This window comes from Heteronotia binoei, chromosome 15 (assembly GCF_032191835.1).
Source record: "Heteronotia binoei isolate CCM8104 ecotype False Entrance Well chromosome 15, APGP_CSIRO_Hbin_v1, whole genome shotgun sequence".
In the NCBI taxonomy this organism is placed as follows: Eukaryota; Metazoa; Chordata; class Lepidosauria; order Squamata; family Gekkonidae; genus Heteronotia; species Heteronotia binoei.
In genome coordinates, this window is record NC_083237.1 from 29753743 (window position 1) to 29780795 (window position 27053).

The 27053-nt window shown below is 46.8% G+C and overlaps 2 protein-coding genes across 4 annotated transcripts; both read left to right on the top strand.

Moving 5' to 3' along the window:
- The first annotated feature begins 1224 nt into the window (after positions 1-1224).
- Positions 1225-13032, top strand: RABEP2 (rabaptin, RAB GTPase binding effector protein 2). 3 transcript variants are annotated; one of them, XM_060256313.1, is made up of 13 exons: positions 1225-1484; positions 1764-1994; positions 2340-2461; positions 2549-2668; positions 3523-3837; positions 5633-5728; positions 5824-5922; positions 8328-8459; positions 8570-8747; positions 9706-9717; positions 9829-9851; positions 9900-9947; positions 12745-13032. In XM_060256313.1, the coding sequence occupies exons 1-13, from the start codon at positions 1478-1480 to the stop codon at positions 12805-12807; spliced, it is 1446 nt and encodes a 481-aa protein (XP_060112296.1). In that variant the 5' UTR covers positions 1225-1477; the 3' UTR covers positions 12808-13032. The 3 variants fall into 3 exon arrangements, with proteins under 3 accessions (XP_060112296.1, XP_060112298.1, XP_060112297.1); XM_060256315.1 differs by having other exon boundaries at positions 5824-5886; XM_060256314.1 differs by lacking the exon at positions 9706-9717.
- Positions 13033-20977: 7945 nt separating this feature from the next.
- Positions 20978-27034, top strand: TUFM (Tu translation elongation factor, mitochondrial). Its single transcript, XM_060255630.1, has 11 exons — positions 20978-21254; positions 23280-23326; positions 23438-23597; positions 24596-24762; positions 25013-25117; positions 25254-25418; positions 25499-25631; positions 25743-25847; positions 26014-26165; positions 26379-26498; positions 26629-27034. Exons 1-11 carry the CDS (start codon positions 21203-21205, stop codon positions 26800-26802), a joined length of 1380 nt encoding a protein of 459 aa, XP_060111613.1. The 5' UTR covers positions 20978-21202; the 3' UTR covers positions 26803-27034.
- Positions 27035-27053: the final 19 nt, after the last annotated feature.

The window sequence follows — 27053 nt, forward strand, 5'->3', positions numbered from 1 at the left end:
TACCAGGCCACACCCCCTGACACAAAGCCAGCTGGAACAGCATTCCTATGTGTTCCTGCTTTTAAAAAGCCCTGAGTCTTGTAACAGCCAGAAAAACTTGACAGCATATTAAAAATATTTTTAAAACCTACATCATTAATATCTTTCCTAATGCTCTGACTTCCCTTACCTCTTTTCCTGTTTTTGTTATCAGACACTCCCTTCCTAATGCTCTAAAGCAAAGTGCTAAATGACAGCCAGGACAATCTTAAACAGAGTTACACCCTTCTAAAGCCATGGACTTTCAGTTTAAGCCAGTGCTGAAAAGGGGGTGAAAGTGCTTTCTAAATTATGAGATAACTTGAAGAGCAGACTTGTGCAGTGCTACCATGGGACTGGGTCCAACCTGCTTTTTCCACCCAATTTCCCTCCTTATTACAGTCCTCATGCCCCGTGTATCACCAGCAAAGCCTTTTTTGGGTGATCCTCCCCCTCCCCCCTTTTCTCTAGCTGGTGTTAGAGTTTGGATCTAGTGTTTGGCTCACCGAAAGCCATGTGGATTAGCTCTGTAGAATTTGGCACTGTGGGCCAACTAGTATGGAAAAGAGGGCATCTGACAAGCTTTACAGGACAGAGGTGGTCCTTCTGTATAAGACACCTTGCAGGGACCTGAAGGCCGCCTGCATCTGGTAAAAAAACCCCAATTTGTACTTACTCAGTGTTATTCAACCACTATCTTTCAAAACAGGTTCACAAGTGACATGAAGCTTGCTTTACTGCAAACCAGTGGATACGAAAGCTTACATTCTGAATAAAACTTTGTTGGTCTTAAAGGTGTTACTAGACTCCTACTTTGCAAACCAGTGCTTCCAGTTCTGATCATAAGCATTCCCTTTTAAAAACCAAAGCTTTATTTTCAGCCCCGAAACTTGATTTTCAATATCAGCTCAAGCCTCATCATCACTTTGTTTAATTTATACCCCGCCCTATCCCATGAGTGGGCTCAGGGCGGCTTACAAACATTAATTAAAAACACTATGTGGCCTCTAAGCATGGGCAGAGTGTGTATCTCAAGCGCTCAGGAACCACCCCTCCTTTTTCCCCGTCCGGCCATCGACCAGAGACTCACTTCCAGCTCAAAGGTTCGGAGCGGGGGGCGGGGGATGAGCCCCGGTACATTCTACTCCACCCAGCCGCTGCCTAAAAACAAACAAACGCCCCCCGCCCCCCCCCCCCCACGTCCGGCTTCAGCTCGGCTCCTTTCGGAAACATTCGGAGGGTTCCGAGACGTCCGGCAGCCTTCTTAGAAAAGAGCGAACTGGCGGGAAGGCACTGCCCCTTCAGCGGCACTCGGACATTTCCGTCCATACGCGACACTGCGGGCTTTTTTTTTTTGGTCGATTGTTCTCGTCTCTACTCGGCTATTTCCGGTTCCGCTCGGGCGACTCCGAATCCACTCGGCCTCCGGATCAGCAACAGCAGCAGAAGCCTCCGCGAGATGGAAGGTACTCTCGAGCCCCCCCTCCCCGCTCGTCATAGACAGGAAGAGGGGGCGGGACGACGGGAAGCCACGCCCTTTGAGCCCCCCCTTACAGCAGAGTTGTGGTTGACGTCACAGTTAGTGGGGGAGGTCAGAGGTCACGGATAGGGTGTTTGTCCCAGTTCAAGCTGTTGGATTACTTTGGGGTTAAAGGTCAAAAGGGGGGGGAGGAGGAAACTCAGAGGTCCTGGATTCAGATTCAGTCCCGGTTATAATTTCCCCAATTTCTCCCCCCCACTGCAAGAACCTCAGCAAGTGCAGGAGGTGGGTGCTTCCCCTGGTCCAGACCTCCCCAGAGAACCTAACCCCAATCAGACGATCCAAAACCTGCGGGTCCAGTTGGCAGCTGCACTAGCTGAGGTAGAAACTGTCCGGGCTGTGGCTGCTGTGAGTGAAAACACCAAGCATGAGGCCGTGGAGGCTGTCCGACGCCAATGCCAAGAAGAGGTGGCCTCTCTGCAAACTATTCTAAAAGGTGAGAGACCCAGGTGTCAGGCCAGAGGAGGAAGGAATGGGCTGGGCATACTGGTACAGAAGTGAAGAACCCTGCTGGAGCTGACCAAAAATGCATCTAGTCCAACTTCCTGGCTGACTGGAAGATGCTTAAGCAGGGTTGTGCTGGCCAAAGCCTCCCTCTAATGCAGCTTAACACCCCCCCCCCCACACGTACTATTTAGAAAGACACTGATTTTGAAAACGCAGGTTCCATTCAGGCTTTCCAATGTTACCTCTGAGAATTGGTGTGGGAGGGAGGAGCAGGACCCCAGAGTTGAGCTGGCTTTCCGTGCACGTCAACAACATGAGAGTTCTTTTCCTACAGACACCATCTCTAGTTATGAGGCGCGTCTTTCGGCTCTAGAGCGCGACAGTCGGGAGAATGTGTGGAGCCGCCTCCTGCCAAGGAGCAGCCCCTTGGACTCCTTGGAGAAACAGATGGAAAAGGTGACTGAGGACTTCCTTCCGATCCATCGGGGAGGCAGAGAGCCTCTAGGTGGGCCTCTGACGAGTGTGTTTCCTCTCTCCCTGCAGGCACAGGAAGACTCCGAGCGGCTCCGGGCCATTGTGCTGCCGATGGAGCAGGAAATCGAGGAACTGAAGGGGAAGCTGGCCAGGGCGGAGGGGCTGGTTCAGGAGCTTCAGAGTGAGCAGGTGAGCTGGGGAGGAAATGGAAAGAGAATCTCAAATGCCAAAGCTGCTTGGGTGGGCGAGACTGCGATGGGGAAAGGAAGGGGAATCTCTGCCAAAAGCACTCATGGGAACTGGGTATTCACAAATAAATTGGCATTTCAGTAAGTGTCTTTGAAAATCTAGGACAGGGGTGGCCAAACTGTGGCTTGGGAGCCACATGTGACTTTTTCACACATATTGTGTGGCTCTCAAAGCCCCCACTGCCCTGTCAGCTGGCTTGGAGAAGGCATTTATCTCTTTAAATCATGTCTCCAAGCCAGTCAGTCACTTAGAAAAGGCATTTAAAGTTAAAGTAGCTTTCTTTCCACCTCTCCCTCCCCATCTTCCTTCTTGCCTGCTTGCCTGTCTTCTGGCTCTCAAACATCTGACATTTATTCTATGTGGCTCTTATGTTCAGCCAGTTTGGCCACCCCTGCTCTAGGGCTACATATTTGCGCTGGGATGGTGTAGCTTCTTCTTTTTCTTTTTTTTAATCTCTAAATCAATAGAAGGTCAATATACAAATTAACAAATAACAGAAATTTGACTGATAGGTGCCAGAACAGTGGCAGGACAAATTGAAGTTTTAAGCAATGGCTGCTGTTCTGGCAAAATCCTGCTGGATTAATTATCTGTGAAAATTTGTGTTGCCAATTAGAACTTCTCCAGCTCATGTAATTTTGGAGATTCCCTTTGGCCCCTGAAATTATAGGGCTGGGGCAACAGGTTTTCCTGCTGGCAGCACACAAATGAATGCTCATCCCATCCAGGCTGCTTTGGCATTTTTAGAATTTCTGTGAAGGCCTCTTATTAATTTGTAGTTTGTTTGCTATCAGGGCGGCCTCTTTAGCTCCTCTGAATCCCTCCTCACTGAGCCAGTACTCCCTGACGGACCAAGGAATGACCGTGGCACTTCAGAGGAAGGAGGGGTGGCTGAGAAATTTGCCTCTGGCCTTGACAGTGTCTCCATCGCCTCATCGTCCTTGCTGGTACCAAGCCCTGGGCCTCCAATCCGGCGCAGACGCTCCCCCAGCCCTGAGACCATATCAATTGCCTCCTCCAGTGGGACCCTGGTGCCAGAGACCATCTACCTATCACCTGCTGGGTTTCAGCTGGTGCCTGACTCAGAATGGACGCAACTTCACAACAAGGTGTGTGTACGCGTTAAGAACAAGAGTGGAACCTGCAAGAGACAAGAAAGCTGTATAGGCTTTGGGGTGAAAACAAGTGTCCTCCCACCCTCTTTGTGGCCTTTCAATTGTAGCACACCTCTGAAGATCAGAGGAATGGTTTTGCTCTTGGCTGAACCTGGAGATGGAACTGAATGCTGGATTGGCTCTGGCTTGACCGTGACTTTTGGCTTCCTTCTAAATGGAAAAGCCCCTGTGAGAGAATTCACAAGCCTGTCTCCTGTAGTGAGGAGGGGGACGGAGAGGAGGGGAAGTGAGGCCTGTCCCAGGAGATGGACTGGATGATGTGGGACTAGTGAGAGAAGGAAAGGTGGGCAGAGAGCCCTGGGAGGGACCTGTTTTGCTGGGCATGTGCAGGACAGAACCAAATATTCTGGGCACTGCAGTTACACTTGGAGGCCACTAATATCATACTGATTCTTGGTGGACTTCCCCATCAGCCAGGTTTCAAAGGCAGCAACATCACCAGCAATTATGTATGTCATATCCAGTGTTCTCTCTAAACTGAGTTAGTGTGAGCTAGCTCACAGTTTTTTAGCCTCCGGCTCATACATTTTTGTCTTAGCTCAGGAAAAATGACCCCAGAGCAAACTGATTTATGCAGTAGCTCACAACTTTAATGCCAGTAGCTCACAAAGCAGAGGTTTTGCTCACAAGATCCATAGCTTAGAGGGAGCATTGGTCATACCAGGGGGAAGATGCAGAGTTAAAATTACAGTATGAAGGAAACTTGTTCCAGAGATCTGTTGCCAGGGAGCAGGACAGGAGAGGAAACGTGTTGCTTTTCTGACCTGCTTGCAGGCTCCCCCAAAGCATCTAGCTGGCTATTGGAGGAACAGGATACTGGGCCAAAAATTGCCATCCTAAGCATCTTCTAAGCCCATAGAGCTGAATGGATTTAGGAGGTTGTGAATGTGTTTAGGGCTGTAGTGTTACACTCCTACGTTTTTAGTGGGCAAGGACCACAAAGCACTCCTGTTGCTCTCCAAGAATATACACCTGGCCTGACCCAGCTAACAGCTTCTCTTTTCTCCTGTTCCATTCTCCCATGCAAAAACAGCACCTTTATTTCAGTTGGGCAATGAGCTGTGATAAACTGCAGTCCCTGGGCCATCTGACTTTTGCAATTGTTCCCATGAGCGCCAGGGGAATCCTGTTACATTCTTAATGGGAGAGGGGTTCAAAGAAGAACACTTCAAGCATACTGAATCAGGTCATTGGTTCATTGAGGTCCCTGATCTCTCATCTTGCACCATGGAGGCTGGACATGCGCCCAGCATCCAGCACCATCTAGTTAGCCTGAATAGGTAACCTATCTCTATCTCATAGCTGTGCTCTCCAGAATGCATTTCCTTTAATAAACGTTACTTATTAGTTTTAGATCAGGTTACTGACTCTGTGTAACCTTGTAAGTCTGCTACCACACCTAGTTCTGGCTTTGCTGCATTGAAGCCTTGAGCTCTCTGCTTCATTTCTTGTGGTTCCCTGGCAGTACCAGAGAATCCAATAGCCACAGTGGTTTACTCAGAATGGTAGCAGTCCTCTAAGGTCTCAGGTGCAGATCTTTCATGTCACATAACTACTTGATCCTTTTTTAAACCAGAGATGCTGGGGACTGAACCGGGAACCTTCTGCATGCAAAGCAGAGGGGTCTTCCCCTGAGCCACAGCCCCTCGCCAAGAAGCTGTGGAATAGTCAGAGTGGGACCCCAGCTTCCTTCTCTTACTCTTGATGTGGCCCTGATCCTTTCCCCCAGGTGCGGCAGCAACGGGAAGCTGTAGAAAAAGCATCTCGGGAAAAGGCCAACTTGGAGGAGATTCTGCAGCGCAGCAGTGAAGATTGCAGCAAGCAGGTACGTGTCGGCGGCATGCTGCTGAAACCCACCCGGGACCTGTATCCTGACCACCTCTCCACACTCCATGACCTCTTGGTTCTTTCTTGGGGCAGGTCCAGGTTCTTTTTGCTCAGATCCAAAACTCAGAGGAGCTTCTCCGGGACCTCCAAAACTCGGTGAGCAAGAGCCAGCGGTTGACTCAGGAGCAGCTGGTGAGTGTGATTTGTGTGCATTGACCGTGAGCAAGGGTAGGGAGGCCCGGGAAAGGCTGGGCAGCAAATGTTGGGGTTTGCAGAACTGTGGCTTTGAAGGGAGAAGGCTGGGAGTGAGTGTTGACTGGGAACTGGTTTGTGTTAAAGCTCCCCCCCACCCCACCTGTGGAAGTTCCTGGAAAAAATCCTGTGCTGGCCTGGGGATATGAAGCCTCTTCCCAAAGGCATTCCGCTCCTCCATCCCACTGCAGCATATGAAACGCATGAAACTGCCTTTTATTGCCTGCTCAGGCTGGCAGTGGCTTTCTGCTGTCTTCCATGTCATTTACTATCTGATCCTTTTAACTGGAGATATTAGGGATTGAAGTAGGGACCTTCTGCGTGTGAAGCAGGGGCTGTGTTACTGAGCCACAGCCCCTCCCTTCTCTTCCCATCACTGGCAATGGCTGTCTGTATGGGGGAGGGGGCTGTGCTGCTGCACTGACAGCAAGGCTTTTTTTGAGCAGGAACGAAGTTCTGGCTGGCTTGGTGCCAGGGGGTGTGGTCTAATATGCAAATGAGATCCTGCTGGGCTTTTTCCACAAAAAAAGCCTTGTGTGAAACAATGGTGATGTCAGGGTGTGTGGCCTAATATGCAGATTAGTTCCTGCTGGGCTTTTTGTACAAAGAAAGCCCTGACTGATAAATTCGGCTGGCACACTTATATGTACTATGGAAAGAAAAAGTCGGATGGTTTTTTCCCTCACCATTATATAAGAAATAATCTACTAAATATTTGGATGAAGTACAAGAAATATGGCGATGAGAGAAAACCACTATGGATAGTGCCAGCAGAAGTAATAAGAATAAAAGCTGAGACAGGAGAGGAAAAAGGGATGTCATATAATCAACTACTAAAAATACAAAGTGGTAAAATAGAATTGAAAACTGCTGAAGAGTTGAATAATAAATATGATTGGTTTCAAATGCAACAAATAAAAAGTTTGGCGGAAAGCGATGTTAAAACTGAAGGAATAAGACGAGAACAAACAAATGGAAGAAGTTCTGCTTGGAGATAATGAAAAATTAATTTCGAAAATCTATAAGTTACTTTTAAAATGGTCTACAGAAGATGAAGTAGTGAAATCTCAAATGATTAAGTGGGCAATTAATGTAAATAAAGAGATACAGATGGACACATGGGAATATCTGTGGAAGAACTCTATGAAACTCTCAGCATGTTAGAGTATTAAAGAAAACTGTTTTAAGATGATGTACAGATGGTATATGACTCCTAAAAAGTTGGCAAAGATGAACAATAAGATGCCAGATAGATGTTGGAAATGTAAAAAACATGAAGGTTCTTTCTACCATATGTGGTGGACTTCTGAAAGAGTGAAAAAGTACTGGCAGATGATTCAACAAGAGATTTCTAAGATCTTGGGATACGAATTTAACAAAGTTGCAGAGACTTTTCTGTTGGGATTACAAATGGAAAAATTTCCAAAAGAAGATAGAACTTTAATTTGGTACTTGCTCTCAGCTGCTAGGACATCGTATGCGCAGCTGTGGAAGCAAGAGAAAATACCAGAGAAATGGGATTGGATTGTAAAAGTTATGACATGGAGTGAAATGGACAAGTTGACAAGAACCTTAAGAGACTATGATTTAGAAGTATTTAAGATGGAGTGGAAAAAGTTCAGAAGATACGTAGAAAAAGAGTGGAAAATAAAAGGACACTGGACAATTTTTGATAATGACTTAAGTACAAGAGGGAGGAGGATATTAATTTTGCTTCTTATTAATTAAGTGTACCTTTAATATTAAGATTTTAAGTATATAACACCGGCAGGGGTCAAGTAACGGGGGGGGAGGGGGGGGTAGAAAGTAATATATGGGATAAATTTTTTTAAAAGTAATTATTAATGAAGTAAGAAATTGAAATTTATTACCATATGTTACTAATAAAATTGTTTGTACCACAAAAGAAAGCCCTGACTGACAGTAAATCCAGCTCTTGTGCATTGTTGGCTGGGCACGTAGCATCTCTCCTGCCAGCTGTGAGGAAAGCTGTCATGGAGCTCTTCCATGCATTTCAGCAAATGCACAGAACAAGAGGCTTTAAAATGTAATATCCACTGCCAAGGGGAAACACTTTCCAAAGCTTTCCATGTGGGCCTTGGAACATTTAAGCTGGCCCTTGAGAATCCCAGGACAGGGGTACAGGCTGAAGTATTCAGCTTCTCACTGTAGAAGCAGAAGAAGGCCAGCAAAATGAACTTCCTGGCGCAACTGAGAGAAGCCACTGCCTGTGGGCCATAGAGTGACATCGCTATGGTGAGAAGTCTCTATGCCTCGGAAGTTAGAGTGCCAGCCTAGTTTAGGGGCTTTAATCCTATTTGCTCCCTTCTCCTCTTACCTCCTAGGCTGACCTGGCTGCATCTCACAAGCGCCTGGGCTATGAAGTGCAACGCCTCCACTCTGAAAACGATGGGTTGCGCCAAGCCTCTTCCCAACTTTTGGACGACAAGATCCAGGGCCCGCCCAGCTCCATCCGGGTAATGGTGACCAGTTTCTTCTTTGCATTGTGGTGAAGTTGTGGGATATCCGTGCGGGAGGGGTGAGACTCCTCAAGTCACAGAGAGGGCTGTTTTGCTCGCTCTGCCAGGACCTGCAGAGCATGGTGAGCCAGCAAAGACTGGAGGCCGAATCGCAGCTCCGGAGCGCCGAGCACCAGGCCGAACGTCTGCGGATAGAGATTGTGTCCCTGCGGGAGAAGCTGGAGCAGGAGAGAGCAGCCCGGTCGGGGCTGCAGGGGGAGCTGCAGAGAGAGCTAGAGGAAAAAGGTAGGTGGGAGAGAGGCCCAGAGATGGCAATGGTTGCAGAGGTTGGGGGTCCAGCATGAGCAGTGGGCCCCCAAGGTGGTGTTCATGGGCACCGTGGTGCCCTCCAACGCCTTTCATGGCACCCGCCATGTGTTTTTTAAAAGTAGGTGGGGCAGAAGGGCTTTTTGCTCAGCAGGACTTCTGATTGGCCGCAGGAGATCTGATTGGCTAGGCAGATTTTAATTTTTTTTTAAATTAAAAATTGTATTTATATGTGCACGTGTGAGTGTGTGCGCACCTGGAAGTCATGGCGACGTCTGGTGACTGACCCCTACTGGGGCCTGGAGGATATTCAGGAAGGGGGCTGAATAAATCCTGCCTCCAGGCGCTGGTATTCCAAGGAGGTCTCCCATCCAAGTACTTGCCAGAGTTGACTCTTGCTTAGCTTCCGAGATTTGACAAGATCAGCCTTGCCTGGGCCATCCAGGTCAGAGTTGCAGATTTTTTAAAAAATGTAGTTTGGGCAGCAGTTGCCATCACAGCACAAGGATCTTCATTGTGAGCCTGAAGAGAAGTTGTGTGTGTGCAAAGAAAATATTTTAAGTGATTATGTTCATTTTTAACAAGCATCATCTTAAGCTGAGCTTCTGTCTGAAATGTTAAAGGGTTATTATATAGTGATGCATAGACTCACTCCTGGGAATGTTGTGACTGGCTTTCTTCCTGTGGCAGCCATTTTTTTTTAGTTGAGCCCACCAACCAGAGGGTGCCTGAAAGCTCAGTAAGGTTGGGGACCCCTGAACTAAAGGGATGGAATGGATTCCTGGAATCCGGAAATGCTGCACCTCAAAACTCCAGTAATTTGATGCTGCAGTGGAATCCAGCAATGTCAAATATCTTTCCACTTCTAAACATGTGACTTTTTCTCCTTCCCCCCCCCCTTCTCTTTTTTCCTTCCTGCCCTACTTCTGGCTGGAAGAACTCTTGCAAGGTAGGATATGGGTTTGTTTTTAAGATGGAGATGCCTGCATGCCTGTTAAGAGCTGGGTGTGCAGCGCTCCCCAAAGGGTTTTAACCTCCTCTTCTCCCTCCCAATCCCCAGCCTCTTTTAACAGCATCCAGAGTGAAATGGAAAGACTGCAAGGACAGGAAAAGGAGAATTGCAGCCAGAGCGAAATGGAAAGACTGCAGCAAGGACAGGAAGAGGGGAATGGAAGCCAGGTAAGGGGGTTGAAATCCCTGCTGTCAACAGAACAAGTCAGAAAAGGGATTTGTGCTCCCCCCCCTTTTTTCCCCCTGACCATTATAGTCAGTGTTCTTGCACAGATCATACACTTTCTTCTGTTTTGCTGCAAGATCTCTCTTTTCTGTTTTCAACTTTTGATTTTTCGTGCCTCCCAGAGGGCAAGACCCTACCATATTTAGCCAAAAAAAGAGAAAGAGACAACCTGAAACCCGGTGTGTATTGCTGAGAATGTTGAACTAGGAGCTGGGAGATTCAGATTCAAATCCTCACTCTGCCATTGAAGCCCATCAGTTGGCTTTGAGCCAGCTACTTTCTCTTAGCCTAATCTACCTGACAGGGTTGTTGTGAGGATAAAACAGAGGAGACCAGTGAGCTTCTTTGAGTCTTTATTGGGAGAACAGTGGGGTATAAATGAAGTATATAATTGATACATGTACCTGCAGAAATAGGTTATAAGCAATGGCAGATTTAAGATTACTCTTCTCTTTAAAAAAACCCAAACCTCCCAACAACATGAAATGCAGTGTAGATGGCAAAAGGATCCAAGCCAGGATTTTTTATACACATGCTAATAATCTGCCTTCCCTATTTTTAATGTAATGTCATTAAGCCTTTCTAAGGTAAGACAGATCATCAGATGACCTTGGAGAAGTGCAGCAGGTTTCCCTGGGGGGCTCAGTCAGCCTTCTAGTTTCCTGGTCTGCCTGGTCTGCCTGGGAGCCACCTAGTGGGAAGGGCGGGATATAAATCTTAGATAAATAAATAAATAATACAACTAAAAAACAAGACAAGCTGGCAAGGCTCAAGAAAGGGTTTTTGCTTGTTACGCAACAGTTTTGTAGACTTTGTTGGGATGCAGTCGTTTTAGCTGTTTTAGAGGCCGTGGAAGTTCAGTTTCTTCCTCATCCTTTTGTTCAAAGAACTGAAAGTCCCCAGTGAAAGGAGAGATGGGGGCCACATTGCTGCAGACTATGCTGCAAAGTCACTGAGGGAGGGATCTTGGGACAGCCATTAGTCTCTAAGGCCTTCCTTTCTGCCAGAGAGCCATCTTTCTTCTCCTAGCCACTGTGTCATCCTAGCTCCCTGGCCCATTGCTTGCATTGCTTGTTTGCACAGGGGGTGACACAATCTGCAGCATTCCTAGGGTGAGCAGGTGATATCCCAGGTGACTGGCTTCATCCCTCGCCTCCTTTGCTACTTCTTGGTTTGTTTGTTTTTTAAATAAGCAGAGACAATTCTTTATGGTCTTTTGCTTATCTTATCTGTTTTCTACATAAACAACTATTCTACGTTTTACAGTGGACAAATGTAAACTTTGTTACATAAGATATAGTTACACAGGTTCTAATGTTTCATTTTTGTGATCTCTATGATCCGTCTCTTCTTCATTACACCATATCTAGCATTGCATCAGAAGTATAAAACATGTATTCATGAATTCGAGGAATACAGCAAATGAGTGTAATGACCAGAACATATGAAAAACATTTAATACAACTAGGAAGGATGGGTGACAACAGGAGGATAGAGGGATGAAAGCGGACTTTTATAAATTAGGGAGAGGAATTCATCCGATCATGTTTCACTCCAAGATTCTATGCATGTCATAGCCATGTTTGTGATTGGGACCCTTCCGGTGGGATAAATTGTTGGTGAGACAAATAACCTAAGAGTGTGAAGACCCTCTTCTCCCCTCTTGCCGTTAGGCAGAAGGAGCATTGCAAAAGCCCTGTTGTTTTTGCAAGTGTGAGACTTCAGATCTATTGCCAGGTTTGTGCGTTTCCTCCAGTGGGCACAGAACATATGCAGATAAGCAGAATATATCCTCCCAATAATCTTTTTTTCCTTTGTAAAAACAGAAAGCCCTAAGAGCTGCTGGAGTCAGACTGAAAAGAGGTGGATCATTGTCTAGTAGGGACCAAAGACAGTAGCTCCCTGGCCTTTTTTGGGGGGGCAAGCTCAGGTTAAAGGATGAAGTTCCCTGTGCATCTCTGCATCTTAAGGCACACATCACATAATTCAAGTAGTAAAAATGAGAGGTCAAGCAATTAGATCTCAAAGAAATCAGTCCTTGATTTGAAACAAAGTATGTTTTATTGATAATCCAAGATGCTTCTGTTGAGCTAGGTATTGGAACTGATACATAGTAACAGTGGAGGACATACTTAAAGGTAGCACATCAAAGGTTTCCTAAACAAAGCTAAATTCTCTAAACAATGCTGTATTCACGTGTGAATCTTCACACGGCAACTTCTTATCTCCCCTGTGGTTTCTTTTCCTGGGACCAGGTTTGAGAACCTGTCCCTAGAGGCGCTTATCTTCAAAGTCTACATTCCTGCATTTGTTAGTGAAAGCAAGAGAAGCAAAAGAGGCGCGAACTACACTCTGGCTATTCCCTGCTTTGATGTGCCCAGCTTAGTTCATGGTTAGTAACATTCATGGAGCTTCACAGATACATTCAGTTAGCATCATACTATTATCATTATATTATTAAAAGAAAGATTCACATTGCTTGACAGAAACTACAGTGGGTTATGATTGGGATGAGCATGTGCTTATATCAGAGGGGACTGGTGTGGTACTGAGGTGCTGTGTTTGGTAATTCATTGTGGCAGCAGTTAGAAGGGGACTTCAAGGTGGCTGACACTGGCTGACCAAGGACAGCATTTCCTGCTCTTTCGAGATGAGTGCAAGATGCTGTTTTGTTAGAGTAATGCATTATGAGAGATGTTGGTAGGCTCATTTTTCCTTCTTTTCTTTATTTCACTACAGGTGCAGACAGATGCTGCTTCTGAGAAAGAAGCCAGTGGCACCCAAGATGGAAATAAGCCTTAGGGGGGGGGGCGGGGAACCTCAGGGAAATCAACTTCATGGGAACCTCAGGGAAATAAGGATTGTTGTACTCCAAAGGGGTCATCTCTGTCTTCCAGAGATTTTTCAGGACAGCATTAGGTAAGAGTAAGCTCTGGAAGAAGGTTGACTGGGGTATCTCTTGTCCCTTCCACCTATCGCTTACACACTGGAGTCTCCAGAACACAATAAAGGAGGTTTTTGTATTCACCCTGGTCTTTGTTTCATTTAAGAGAGGTCGCACTGTTTTCTTGAGAAAACCGTCTGGGTCTCCAGTACCCTTCAAGACTAACAAGGTTTAGTAATAATAAATATTTAACAATTAAACAAACAAAAAATTACGTAGTTCACAATTATCCACTCATCCAGCACCCTGTGACCCGTCACCCTTGTTGCCCATACTTATCTATCTCTGCCTATTGTATGCCTAATACTTGATATAGCTCTCTGGACCACCTTGGCCCCCACAGCCTAGAGGGAACTATGTTCAAATTCACATCCCGGACCCTGTAAATTATTGACAGCCGCCAAAAACGGTGCCCAAATGTCCTCGAATTGTTGTTGTTGCATCATTCGTCGGTAGACCAGCCTTTCATCCACCGCCAATCGCAGCATGTCCTCCAGCCATTGCGCTACGGTTCCTGAAAATTCCGTTCTCCACATCTGCATGATTATCCTCTTTGCCGTCATCAGTGCCCGAAATCCCCAATATCGCTGTGGACGAGACAACACCCATGCTGACGGGAAGTAGTTTAAAAGAACTTGCATGGCTGTGAATCTGTGCTGACCTCCCAATACGCGGTTTATCCACCTGAGTATATCGCCCCAGAAATCAAGCAGCACCGGGCATGACCAAATCATGTGGCTTAGCCCCGCTTCACCTCCCTGGCATCGCCAACATGCTGGTGAAGTCAAGAGGTTAAATTTGTGTAGTCGAACAGGTGTCCAGTAAATACGGAAATGAATTTTTTGCTGAATTAATATCAAGCGTTGATCTTTAGAAACTTTTCGGATCGCCCTGTTGATTGTGAACCATTGGAATGGTAGAATACTAAGGTTCAGTTCATCTGCCCATTTTACCCGTAATTCTTCAATTAACTGTTGTTGTTGCGTCCCATATCGAAAGTACGTGTACAGGGCTTGCACTGGATTATCTTGCTGCCATGTCCGCCTTAATACAGCTAAAAGGGATGGTGGATCAGGGGCAGCCAAGGCATCCGGACCCAGCAGCTGCGTCCGGATCTGTTACATATACTAATTTCAATAAATGATGAATATATAAGGAAAAAAAAAAAAAAAGACTAACAAGGTTTATATGGAACATCAGGTTTTGTGGATGAAGCCCACTTTGGCAGATACAAGATGTGTAACTGCCATTGTTGGAATCTATACACTGCAGAGGGAAAGGGGAAAAATTGTGATCGGTTTGTGAGGTCACCTAGAAACTTTTTGTTGCTGCTCTATTGGAGTGCTTAGAAACACCTGTGGCCAGGTAGGTGAAACATGACTTTATTTTATTAAAAAATCTTTTATCTTTTCTTCTACACTGGGGTTTCAAAGCATCTTAGAAAGGCACATACATTACATGCAAATTTCTCAGATGCTGCCTTGTTTTTATCAGGGTTAAGCATGTTCATTTCCTTATTAGTATTTTGATCCAGAGGAGATTGGGGACCCATGTGCCTACAGGGACTTATAGCAAGCCCATAAAATAGTTATTAGAAGAAAGACCTAAGGGAACCTGGGAGTCACTTTTAAAGTATTTACCTAGGTTTGTTGAAAAGCAGGCACACCACATCACAGCTTATTGTTGGAACTCTCTGTCTGGGGCAGTGATGGGGGGGGGGTGCACAATGGAAGGGCTTCTAGCCCCACTGGTGGATCTCTTGATGGCACTTGGTTTTTTTGGCCACTGTGTGACTCAGAGTGTTGGACTGGATGGGCAATTGGCCTGATCCAACATGACTTCTTTTATGTTCTTACAGTTATGAAATACACTCACTGAATCAAAACCTTCATCCTTAATTTTTATAGTTTAGCGTTCTGTTGTTTACCCTCCTCCAGGTTCTCTAGAATAAAACTGTCTTGTGTGCCTTTTCTTTCCCATACCTGCTCTGCTAGACCATTCCAACACAGAAAAGGCTTGGCTGTGATTGTAAAGGCACAAGGAGTAGCACCATCGGGAAGCCATTTGATGAATGCAGCTGGTGGATAGGATTAGACCTTTTGACATTCCTTTGCTGCAGAATGCTACTTTTCATGGCAACAACACAAGTTTCTACTGGAAGATTAAAAGGTCCTGCCACAGGTTTTTGAATGTTAGCCTTTTTTTTTTTAAATGTGAAATCCATGTCCATGGATTTTTCTGCAGAATGACTTGCATATTTATCCAACGGAAGGAGCAGAAGGATGTTGTTGATGGCTGATTGCCAGAGAGTGAGCAGGTGAATGAGTGGACGGGCTGGGCTGATAGTATTGGGTTCTGTGATGATTGTACCCAAGTGGAAGGATATGGGGCAAGGCTGGCATCTGGGCTTATTGCAGTTAATGACCTGAAAGTCATCATTCATTGGAAGAGCTTCAAGGAGAGATTCCAATGAGAAACTGCTGTATTAGAATTTGTCAGTGGGTTCAGGTGTATTCAGGCACACACAGTTGGCATGGTTTGTAGTCACTGCAGATGTTGAACTGCTTGACTTGAGTAGGTTAACATCAATTCTGCACATTACTTGGACAGCAAAGGTGACACACAAGCAAGCACTGGACTGTAAGAAACCAGATATGCATGGGAAGGAAAAATCACAAAACTACAACTTATTTTGGCCATGTCACTAGAAAAAGCAATTATGCAAGTTGACACCAGCCTGAACATAGAACAACTCAAAGAAACAGTACAAGATCAGAAAACATGGAGAGCACTGGTCAATGACTGCCCTTGCAAAGTATTGTGCTTTATTTTTATATACTATAGTTTTTTACATAGAAATGACATGCTGCATTTTTTGTGCATATACTCCATTTTGCAAAGATTTTAATTCATGTCTCATGCTCATTTAAAAAAAAGATGAAGTTTTTTTCGTCTTTTCTAGCACTAAGCTGTTGTCTTGGGAGTTAAGAATTGTAGTAAGCTAGGATGTAAATGCTTCAGATAGTTTGCAAGCTATGGCACATGTATTTATTGCGCTTCAATATACCTACTCCAATACTCCTTTTTTTATTTGGCTTGCCTCAGGGGAATTATTCCTTGGGAAGATAATGGAAACAGCCCTCACGATAAACAAGGTCTCCTTAGTTAGCACCATCAAGTTTGGTGGAGATCTTTATCTGGTGGTGGTGGGGGGGGGTGTTCCCAAATCTTAAAAACCCGCCATTGTTCATGATTCTCTATGGTCGCTGAATGGCTCAGCCCTAGCATCGCTATGGACGTCATCTGTAGTTCGAAACCGGAAGTTCCTATTCTTGGCTTGACTTCGCGAACTAAGATTTAAGAAAGGTGCAGTAGTCCACATCTGCTGCAGGCTAGCTAGTGGCTGACAAGACCAATGCGGGACAGGCAGGTCCGGCCACAGTGGCTGCAGGGAAAAGTCTGATTTGGGGTTAGTGCTGTAGCAGTGCGATTCTTCCTCAATCTCCTTTTGTCCTCAAGACCAGCTATGCGTGCGTTCTCAAAGGAAGAGACAGCCTGGTGGATGGTGTGCCTCCATGCTTTGCGATCTGAGGCTAGGTCAGACCACTGGTGATGGTTGATGCAACAGGTACCAAGGGATTTCTTCAAGGAGACCTTGTACCTCTTCTTTGGTGCCCCTCTATTTCGATGGCCGGTGGAAAGTTCGCCATACAGGGCAATCTTGGGAAGGCGGTGGTTTTCCATCCTGGAAATATGCCCTGCCCAGCGCAGCTGTGTCTTCAACAGCAGTGCCTCGATGCTTGTAACCTCCGCCCGCTTGAGGACTTCAGTGTTGGTCACAAAGTCACTCCAGTGGATGTTGAGGATGGTGCGAAGGCAGCGCTGATGAAAGCGCTCAAGGAGTCGCAGGTGATGACAGTATAAAACCCACGATTCGGAGCCATAGATGAGGGTTGTCATCACAACCGCTTTATAAACATTGATCTTTGTGCCTTTTTTCAGATGCTTATTGCTCCACACTCTTTTATGCAGTCGGCCAAATGCACGGTTTGCCTTTGCCAGTCTATTGTCAATCTCCTTGTCGATCTTGGCGTCTGAGATGATGCACCCCAGGTAGCTGAACTGCTGGACTGTCTTCAAAACTGATTCACCCACAGTGATGCAAGGAGGGTTATAATCTTCCTGGGGTGCAGGCTGGTGGAGAACTTCTGTCTTCTTCAGACTAACTTCTAGGCCGAATAGCTTGGCGGCCTCTGCAAAGCAGGACGTCATATGCTGCAGAGCTGATACCGAGTGGGAGACGAGTGCAGCATCATCAGCAAACAGTAGCTCTCGGATAAGTTTTTCCATTGTCTTCGAGTGGGCCTTTAGTCTCCTCAGGTTGAACAGGCTGCCATCGGTGCAATAGCAGATGTAGACACCATCGTCGTCATCTAAATCTACTGCGGCTCTTTGAAGCATCATGCTAAAGATCGTAAAAAGAGTTGGCGCGAGAACACAGCCTTGCTTTACACCTGTGCCTATTGGGAAGGGCTCCGAGAGATCGTTGCAGTGTCTGACTTGGCCTCGCTGGTCTTCATGTAGCTGGATGATCATGCTGAGGAACCTTGGGGGACATCCTAAAGGTTCCAAGATTTGCCACAGGCCTTTCCTGCTAACGGTATCAAAAGCTTTGGTAAGGTCGATAAAAGTCACATATAGACCCTTGTTCTGTTCCCTGCATTTCTCTTGGAGCTGCCTGAGAACAAATACCATGTCGGTGGTGCTCCTGTTAGCTCTGAAGCCACACTGGCTCTCTGGGAGGAGTTCTTCTGCAATGGTGGGCACCAGTCTGTTCAGGAGTATTCTAGCAAGGATTTTGCCTGTGATGGAGAGCAGGGTTATCCCCCGGTAGTTGGAGCAGTCTGACTTTTCCCCTTTGTTCTTGTGTAGAGTAATGATGATTGCATCGCGAAAGTCCTGTGGTAGTTTGCCTTGTTCCCAGCAGGTGAGAAGTACTTTGTGAAGTGTGCTATGTAGTACTATGCCCCCATGCTTCCAGATATCTGGTGGGATTCCATCAACTCCCGCTGCCTTGCCACTTTTCAGTTGCTTGATGGCTTTAACAGTCTCTTCTAGGGTGGGAATCTCATCCAACTCTGTTTTCACTGGTTGAAGTGGGGTGAGGTGGATTGCTGAATCTTGAACTACGCGATTGGCACTGAAGAGAACCTGAAAATACTCCGACCACCGGTTCAGTATGGATGCCTTGTCTTTGAGGAGCACTTGGCCATCTGCACTACCAAGGGACTCTGAGCCTGATATGATGGACCATATACTGCCTTCAGGGCTTTGTAGAACCCTCTTAAATCATCAGTGTCTGCACACAGCTGGGTTCTCGCTGCAAGCTTGGTCCACCACTCGTTCTGAATGTCTCGAAGCTTGCGCTGGAGGTTGCTACATACAGCGCGAAAGGTTGCTTTTTTCCCGGGACAGGAGGGCTGAGCAAGATGTGCTTGGTATGCAGATCTCTTTTTCGCCAATAATTCTTGGATCTCTTGATTGTTCTCGTCAAACCAGTCCTTGTTCTTCCTTATGGAGAACCCGAGGACTTCTTCAGAGGTCAACAGGATGGTAGTTTTTAGGTGTTCCCAGAGTGCTTCTGGAGAGGGATCTGTGAGGCAACTGGGGTCCTCAATTCTTGTCTGGAGTTTTGCCTGGAAGGCAGCTTTAACTTCGGCTGACTGAAGGCTGCCAACCTGAAACTTCCTCCAGGGGATACCGCCTCTCCTGGGTGTAGATTTAAAGTGAAGACGGAGATTACAGCGTACAAGACGATGATCCATATGACATTCTGCACTGGGCATTACTCGGGTGTGTAAGACATCTCGAAGGTCTATCTGGCGCACCAGAGTGTAGTCAATAAGGTGCCTATGCTTGGACCATGGGTGCATCCAGGTTGTCTTCAAACTGTTCTTCTGCTGGAAGATAGTGTTGGTAATGGTGAGCTGATGCTCCGTGCAGAATTCTAGGAGGAAGCGCCCGTTATCATTGCAGTTGCCAATGCCGTGTTTGCCAAGTACTCCTTTCCAGGCTTCCGAGTCTTTACCTACTCTGGCATTGAAGTCGCCAAGGATGATCACCTTGTCCTCTGTAGGGGTCTTCCGTACGAGGTTGCGTAGATCAGCATAGAACTTGTTCTTTTCTGCAGGATCTGCTTGAAGGGTTGGGGCATACACACTGAAGAGTGTTGCATGCTGCTTGTTTTGAAGTGGGAGGTGCATGGACATGATGCGATCTGAGTGACCTGTTGGCAGGTTTTCAAGTTTAGAGGCAATGGAGTTCCTGACCATGAAGCCGACGCCAGAAAGGCGGCTCTCAGCCTTTGACTTACCCGACCAGTAGGGGGTATAGCCAGCACCGTGTTCTCGAAGACTACCTTCCTCAGGGAAACGGACCTCACTGAGAGCTGCTATGTCGATATTCAACCTGAGAAGTTCGTGGGCAACTAGAGCAGAGCGTCGTTCAGGGCGACCACTATCTACTATGTCAAGCATGGTTCTGATGTTCCAACACGCAAGCTTTAGTCTTTGCACATTTTGTGAGGCAGGTGCATGCCTTTTCTTTGTTGTTATTTTTTGACCACAAGTAAGGATGCCCGTTGACCGCGGCTAGCCAACTGAAGGGGGAGGAGACAAGCTTTGTTTAGGCCACCTTTTCTAGGCCCCTCTCCATACGGAGCAAGCAGTGCTGTCCCTAAATAAGGCTGCTTGGTCGTTCAGGGTGCTGCTGAAAAATGCTCTCGTCTCCGGGTCAGCATCAGGCGACCAATACCCTGAACCGCCTACATGCAGGATCGGGACTGCGGCTTCCGGTGGCATCTTCCATCTGCTGTTTCGCCCCTTGCCCATCGCTGTAGGACTTGATATGTTGTGGGTTGTGGATGTGGATACCTTTCAGGCCTGCGCAGAGGAATTTTTAGGTGAAGCACAGTGTGCGCAGTACTGGCTCCACCCTTTCACCTTGGGGTCATCTGCCATGGCCCAGTAAGCCAGGACGCCAGCAGCGAGTCCTCCAGGTGGTAGATGTTACATTAACGAGCTCTGTCTGCCCGGGCTTGATGTTAGAGTTTTCCTTCTCTTGGCTGGCGAGGTTGGTGAGCCCAGCCTGCCCATCCGGTTATACCGCCAGACATTCGGTCACACCATGACGTGGCAAACTCTGTGAAAAACGGGGGGGACAAGCGAGAAGGTGTTGCCACGGATGCAGTAATGTAGGAGAGGCCATTGCAGTTACCATCTGCCAGGCGTAGCCAGACAGTGACCACGCAGCATTCACTACACCGGGAAAGGAGAGGCGATGTGTTGCGCATACACTTTCCCTGGGGGGGCAGGACACCCAGAGGGAGCCCACCCCCCCTACCAAAGCTGCAGTACTGCAGTCCTAAAGCTCTGCTCACGACCTGAGTTCAATCCCCGACGGAAGCTGGGTTTTCAGGTAGCCGGTTCGAGATTGACTCAACCTTTCATCTTTACGAGGTTGGTCAAAGGAGGACCCGGCTTGCTGGGGGGAAAGTGTAGATCACTGGGGAAGGCAATGGCAAACCACCCCGTAAAAAAGTCTGCTGGTCACCCCAGAGTCGGAAACGACTGGTGCTTGCACAGGGGACCTTTCCTTTCCTCCTTATCTGTGTTCTCCTCCTTTTGGTTTTCAGCATATACAGGGAGGCAGATCTTCAGACTTGTCTTCCTGCAGATGCATACCAAGAACACTTTCCCCAGTTTGAAAGTCCTGCAATCTCTTAAGAGAATGCTTTGCTGAATGCCCTCGTCCAAGTGGGTAAAGGGGAGGCTGGCGTTGCTCCTCTGAGCACGCCGGGGAAGGGAATTAGGCATTTGTCTGGGGTACCAAGAGGGAGCCCAATTCGGCGGCTCCCCACGTCCCGGCACCCGAGGTAAATGCCTAATTTGTGAGCCGGCCCTGGCAGCGGCTCTCCAGAATCTTTCCTATTAGGCCTTGGTTAAAAAGCAAAAAAGAGGGCGGGTCAAAGCGGAAGGTTCGGTGGACGACCTCGCTTAACGAAACGGGACCACCCACCCTGCGCCTCCTTCTGGAGAGAGGGAAAAAAGGGTCCCCGTGAACCATAAAGACGAAGACCTAGAACGCCGGAAGTGCTTTCTTATATGACAAAGGAAGACGGGTGTGCTCGAAAACCAACGGATATTATTATTCCTCCGCGAGCCGGGAGTAACGTGACTTCCGGGAGGAGCTAAGATGGCGAGCCGCGCGCTGCTGGTGGCGCGAGGAGGCGTTTTCGGCGTTGCAGGTGGGTAGAAACGGGGCTGGCCGGGGACTGGGGAAGGGAAGGTGGCCCCCCTCCCGTCCCCACAGCCCGCCCTTCCGTGGGCTCTCTGGGGGCAGGGCGCGTGACCTTCGCGCTCCCCTCGAGAGCAGCGGCCCCTGGCAGCGTGGCTGGCGGACACCTTTCCGTCTGTCCCGGGAGTGCCCCGCGGCGGTGCTGCAGCTTAGCGGGCGCGCTTCTCTCCCTATGTGGGGAGGAGGGGTGGCGGCCTTGCCTGCTGGGCACGCGCAGTTGCAGCGCTGAGGCGATTCTGTCTTGCGGCTGCTCTTCTTCCTTTTCCTGGCCGGTGAAAAGATGCCGTTTCTTCACGAGTCTCCTCTTTCTCACGCTCGCAAGGATAGCATGTCTTGCGGTGCTTATTATGTCTTGCGATTCTGTCTTGCGGTGGATGGATTCGGAGGGCGGAGCAAACGTGCGTGCCGTAGGTCATAGTGAAGTGGCACCTTTAAAACCAGGAAAGTTTTATTTCGAATGTAAGCTTTCGTGTGCTAGAAGCACACTTCATCAGACAATAGTATGGAATGGCAAGCAGTCCTAAATATAAAGTGGGCAATGAGTTAGTATGCAGAGTTATGGAAAATACTAACTCACTGCCCACTTTCTCTATATATAGGACTGCTTGCTATTCCATACTTTTGTCTGATGAAGTGCACTTCTAGCACTCGAAAGCTTACACTCTGAATAAACTTTGTTGGTCTTAAAAGTGCAACTTGACTCTTGCGTTGTTCTACTGCTTCAGACCAACAGAGCTGCCCATTTGGATCTGGCTTAGGTAATGTTAAAGGAGATGATTCCGTCTCCAGGTTTGAGGAGATTATGGGATGGAGAGGCAACAGGGACTTGTATAGTTCATTGAGGAGGAAAGGGTAGAGTAACTTGGCCCTTTGTTTAGTTTGAGTATTGTATTATTTCATTGTGCGTTGCCTCTGAGGCATGTAAATAAAATACCCAAGCATTCAAATCAGTCGGGGGGGGGGGGGGGCGGCAGTAGGGGCTTAGCAACCATGGCTATTTTCAGTGAAATTTCTGGAATTCCAACTGTTTATTTCAACATCTAATCCCGCTCCTGGTTTCCGTCTAATTTTATATATATATCCCACAAACTCTTAGCAATTGGATTTTCAAGGTGAATTCCAGACTCAGAAAAAAACTGCATCTTTATAAATGCACACACATGTACACAGAGGTCAGCAATAGAACTGAACAACATAAAAAGAGCCCTGCAAGATCTGGCCAGTGGCCTCTCAAGCTCAGCATACTGCTTCATGCAGCAGTGAACTGGTTGACTAGGAGGACCAACAAATAGGGTACAGAGACTGCAGCCTTCCCCAGATGTTAACACTCATATTTAGAGGTTTGCTGCCACTAAATATGAAGCGCCCCCCCCCCCCCCAGTCACTCTGACTAATTGCTGATGGAACTAATCTCCATGAATTTGCCTGCGCTTCTCAACATCACTACGTCAACATCAAATTCCACAATAGGAATTGTTGAGTAAAGAAGTATTTCTTTTTCTTTTTCCCAAATCTACTACTCATCAACTTCATTAGGTGCTCCAGCTCCATCATATTGGTTGCCCTATTCTGTCCTTTTTGCAGTTCATTATATCCTTTTCAGTCTAATTATCTTCATAATTCAGAATATACTCATACGTTCAGAATCATCATAGAAGTGCAAAAACTGATGGCATTGTGTTAAATAAAATGCCTCAACAGAGTTCTCATGTAGAATATGGAGATCCCTGGCCCTCCCACTAAACAAGAAGCCATATGCCAATAAAGTTATGTACTATTAGTTATGCCAATAAATTAGTTATGCCAATAAAGGTGTACTATTGCTGATAAGATTTAAACATGCCAAATGACTGCATTGCTGTCTTTACATCCTCTTATGATTTTAACTACTATCAGAAGAACAGGGAGGACAGAAGAGGTTTGCATGTCACAGGAGTGGATTATTGTGAAAGCTAATCTTGTCTTTCTCTTGCAGGCATACGTAGCTGTCTGTCTCGATACTTGCAGGGTGTTATTGCCACGGTAAGAAGAATCCTGATTTTGAGGAATGTAGACATAAAAGTTGTTTCAGCCCTTAGCTTTATGGAGGGGAGGAGCTAACAGGCTTTATTATATTTATTGTTCTCCCTGCAGCCATCATCGTGCCCAGCCTTACATGGACAAACTTTCTTTGTACGAGGGCTTGCGGTTGAAGCCAAGAAAACATACATACGGGACAGGCCACATGTCAATATTGGGACCATTGGGCATGTTGATCATGGCAAGACCACATTAACAGCAGCCATCACCAAAAGTGAGAGTTTGGGGAAAGGGGTTGGGAAAGTTATTTCAAAGTTATTTCAGGCCCTTTCTGTAAAAAGTGAACAGACCTGGGATTTTGTCCTCCCCAAAACATTCCACCCATCCATGCATCTTATAAGCCATTAAACTAGGGACAGGCAAATGAAGGCCTCCAGGCGCTTTCCATCTGGCTCTAACACAGCCATGACCCCCCAAGATATCCATACAATGTTATGAACATTACAAGAGCAAAGGCCTTTTTCACCCTGTCCCTACTTATAAGCTACTTTCTTCCAAAATGAGATGTAGGCAGAGGGCTGTTAAGTCCTCTTTTGTTCAATGTGAAGAGAGGCTTTAACAGAACCTTGTCTTTATTATGCATCTCCCCTACTGTGTTCCAAGATGAGACAAGAGCAAAGAGCTTCTGAACCCCTTCTCCCCCAGCGTGAATGGGGGGGGGGGGAATGGAGCTGCTTGCTTCCCTGCAGAAGTCAAGAGATGAGAAAAGGGGCCATGACTTGGATAGTCTTGGCAAGCCCAATCTCATCACATCTTGGAAGCTAAGCAGGGCCAACCCTGGCAAGTATTTGGAAGGGAGGCCTCCAAAGAATATTGGGAGGCAGAGGCAGGCTATATCAAGTCCCCCATGCCCCAGTAGAAGTTGTCAGATTGCCATGACTTCTAGGTACAAGCATGCATGCGCATATGCTACCCCCTTCCCCCCCGGCCCCAACAAAAAAAAAGTAATGAGAAAAGGGGAGTAGCTGAAACATCTAAAGGAAACTCTCTGCCAGACTCCCACTGTTTACATGGGGAGAGGCGTTTCAAGAAATTTTCTCTTACACCATGTAATGTACTTGTGATGTTGCTGGCACTTCAGCTGTTACTCTGCCAAACACAGGTGCTGTAAAAATCAGTTGCCTGTGAGGGTACTTGAAGCCACCTTTTTCCTATCAACTTTGAGAGTATCTGATTTCTGACCTTTGCCTGTCCCATCCTCTCTTCCTCTAGTTTTGGCTGAAGCAGGAAATGCCCAGTTCAAGAAATATGAAGAGATTGATAATGCACCAGAAGAGAAAGCACGTGGCATCACCATCAATGCCTCTCATGTAGAATATTCAACAGCCAATCGCCACTATTCACACACAGATTGTCCTGGGCATGCTGATTATGTCAAGGTGGGAATTGGGAAATGCAATCTGAGGAATATCTGAAAACTCAGAAGTTCCTTCTCACTTTTTGTACTTCTTGGCTGGAAGATAGCTTGGTGTTATTTCCAACATGTATTTAAGTACAGAGGTGATTGGGAGGATTTAGTAGACATGGAATGGCTTCATTGGGTCTGGAATACATAAGGGGCTAGTTTTTCAAAGGAATTGGTGTAATAAAGCAACCAAAATTTGCTAATGTTCTCTTTGTTCCCTTTAGAATATGATCACGGGGACATCACCTCTGGATGGCTGTATCCTGGTGGTGGCTGCAACGGACGGGCAGATGCCTCAGACAAGAGAGCACCTTCTGCTTGCCAAACAGGCAAGGCCGTGACCTGGGATTGTGACATTTTGTGCACTTCCAAGAATACTTTTGGGCTGCTTTTCTGAAGCATAGCTGGGAGGGATGGCCATGTGGGTTTAATTGTTTGATTTCTCTCCTACCCCCGCCCCCGCAGATTGGAGTGAAACACATTGTTGTGTACATCAACAAAGCTGATGCTGTAGATGACAAAGAGATGCTGGATTTGGTTGAGCTGGAGATCCGCGAGCTTCTCACAGAGTTTGGCTACAATGGGGAGACAGTTCCTGTCATTGTAGGCTCTGCTCTGTGTGCTTTGGAGGTAAGCAGTGTGCATTACAAGTTCTAAGTCATTACTTCAAATGAACCCTTTTTTGTGGCATTTCTTATTTTCCTTTGCAGCATCGGAACCCGGAGTTGGGTTTGAATTCAGTATTGAAGCTTCTGGATACAGTGGACGCACACATCCCGGTGCCAGAGCGGGAGCTCGACAAACCTTTCCTGCTTCCCATAGAGCACACCTACTCCATACCAGGTGCTTACCTCTTTGTTTCCATAAGTTGTTCCTTGTTTTGACATCTCTGTGGTGGGTGGATGTCATGACACTCTCTAGCTTATGCTTCAGACCCAGTTATTGTTTTTTTAGGCCGGGGTACTGTGGTGACAGGCACACTTGAACGTGGCGTTCTTAAGAAAGGGGATGAGTGTGAATTTGTGGGGCACAATCGGAACCTGCGCTCGGTGGTAACTGGTGAGTCTTGTCCACTTAATGACATCCTGAAACCTCTTAACCCAATCTATATATTCACTTTTCCTGATGTTGGGAGTGGTCCAAGTACTCTTGCACAGTATCCACCGCAAGAGGTAAAGGGGATGGTATAGAGCATGTGCAAAGAGTACTATTGTCTTGCCGTCAGGTGTGGAGATGTTCCACAAACAACTGGAGCGGGCAGAGGCTGGTGACAACCTTGGTGCTTTAATTCGTGGGCTGAAGCGGGAGGATACACGGCGGGGGATGGTCATGTGCAAGCCAGGATCTATCCAGCCGCACCAGAAAGTTGAGTGTCAGGTAAGCTGAGACATTGATAGGGTTTCTCTGAGAGTGATTGTGTTTGGAGTTTTCCTGCACATTTAAGAATTCTAGAGTGGATTCTAAAAAAAGAGCGGATGTTTACTCTTCGTTTGGAGTACTTGTGGTCACCCTGGCATGGTGGGTGGATTTGGCAGCCCACTCCCTAAAACCTGGTGTAGTGCAACAGTCCCAGCCACTTTCTTCTCATAGGTTTACATCCTGAGCAAAGAGGAGGGTGGTCGTCATAAGCCATTTGTTTCAAATTTCACACCTGTCATGTTTTCTCTGACCTGGGACATGGCCTGCCGTTTGGAATTGCCTGCAGGGAAGGTGCGTGTTTCTTCTTGCTGTACCTTTCAACCTTGATGTACTTTATTCTTTCAGCAAATAGCCTCACCTGGAGAACAAGCACAACTCAGTGATCATTGGTATTGTGCTTCTTTCCTGACTTCTTCCACAGGAGTTAGTTATGCCGGGGGAAGACACCTCTATAACTATGATATTGCGGAACCCCATGGTCTTAGAGGTGGGGCAGCGATTCACACTACGGGATGGACACAAAACCATTGGTACTGGAGTGGTTACAAAGACATTACCAGTGACTCAAGCAGATAAAGAGAAGTGGGAAGATTAGAATTACATCCTACATCAGCAAGTTTCTGGAAGCTGTTTCCTCTGATGGCTGCTGTGAAACTAAAGACTAGGGCGAGGCAAGTGAATGGGAAAGAGACAAAAATGTGAGCATCTTCTCAAAGAATACATTTCATGTAAGCCTTGGAAGGGGATATTAAATGCATATGATGTTTTGTTCAGTCCTATTTCAGAGGAAAAACTGGTTAAATAAAAAACTGTACAGCTGATCTGAAGTCCTTTTAAGTAGCAACT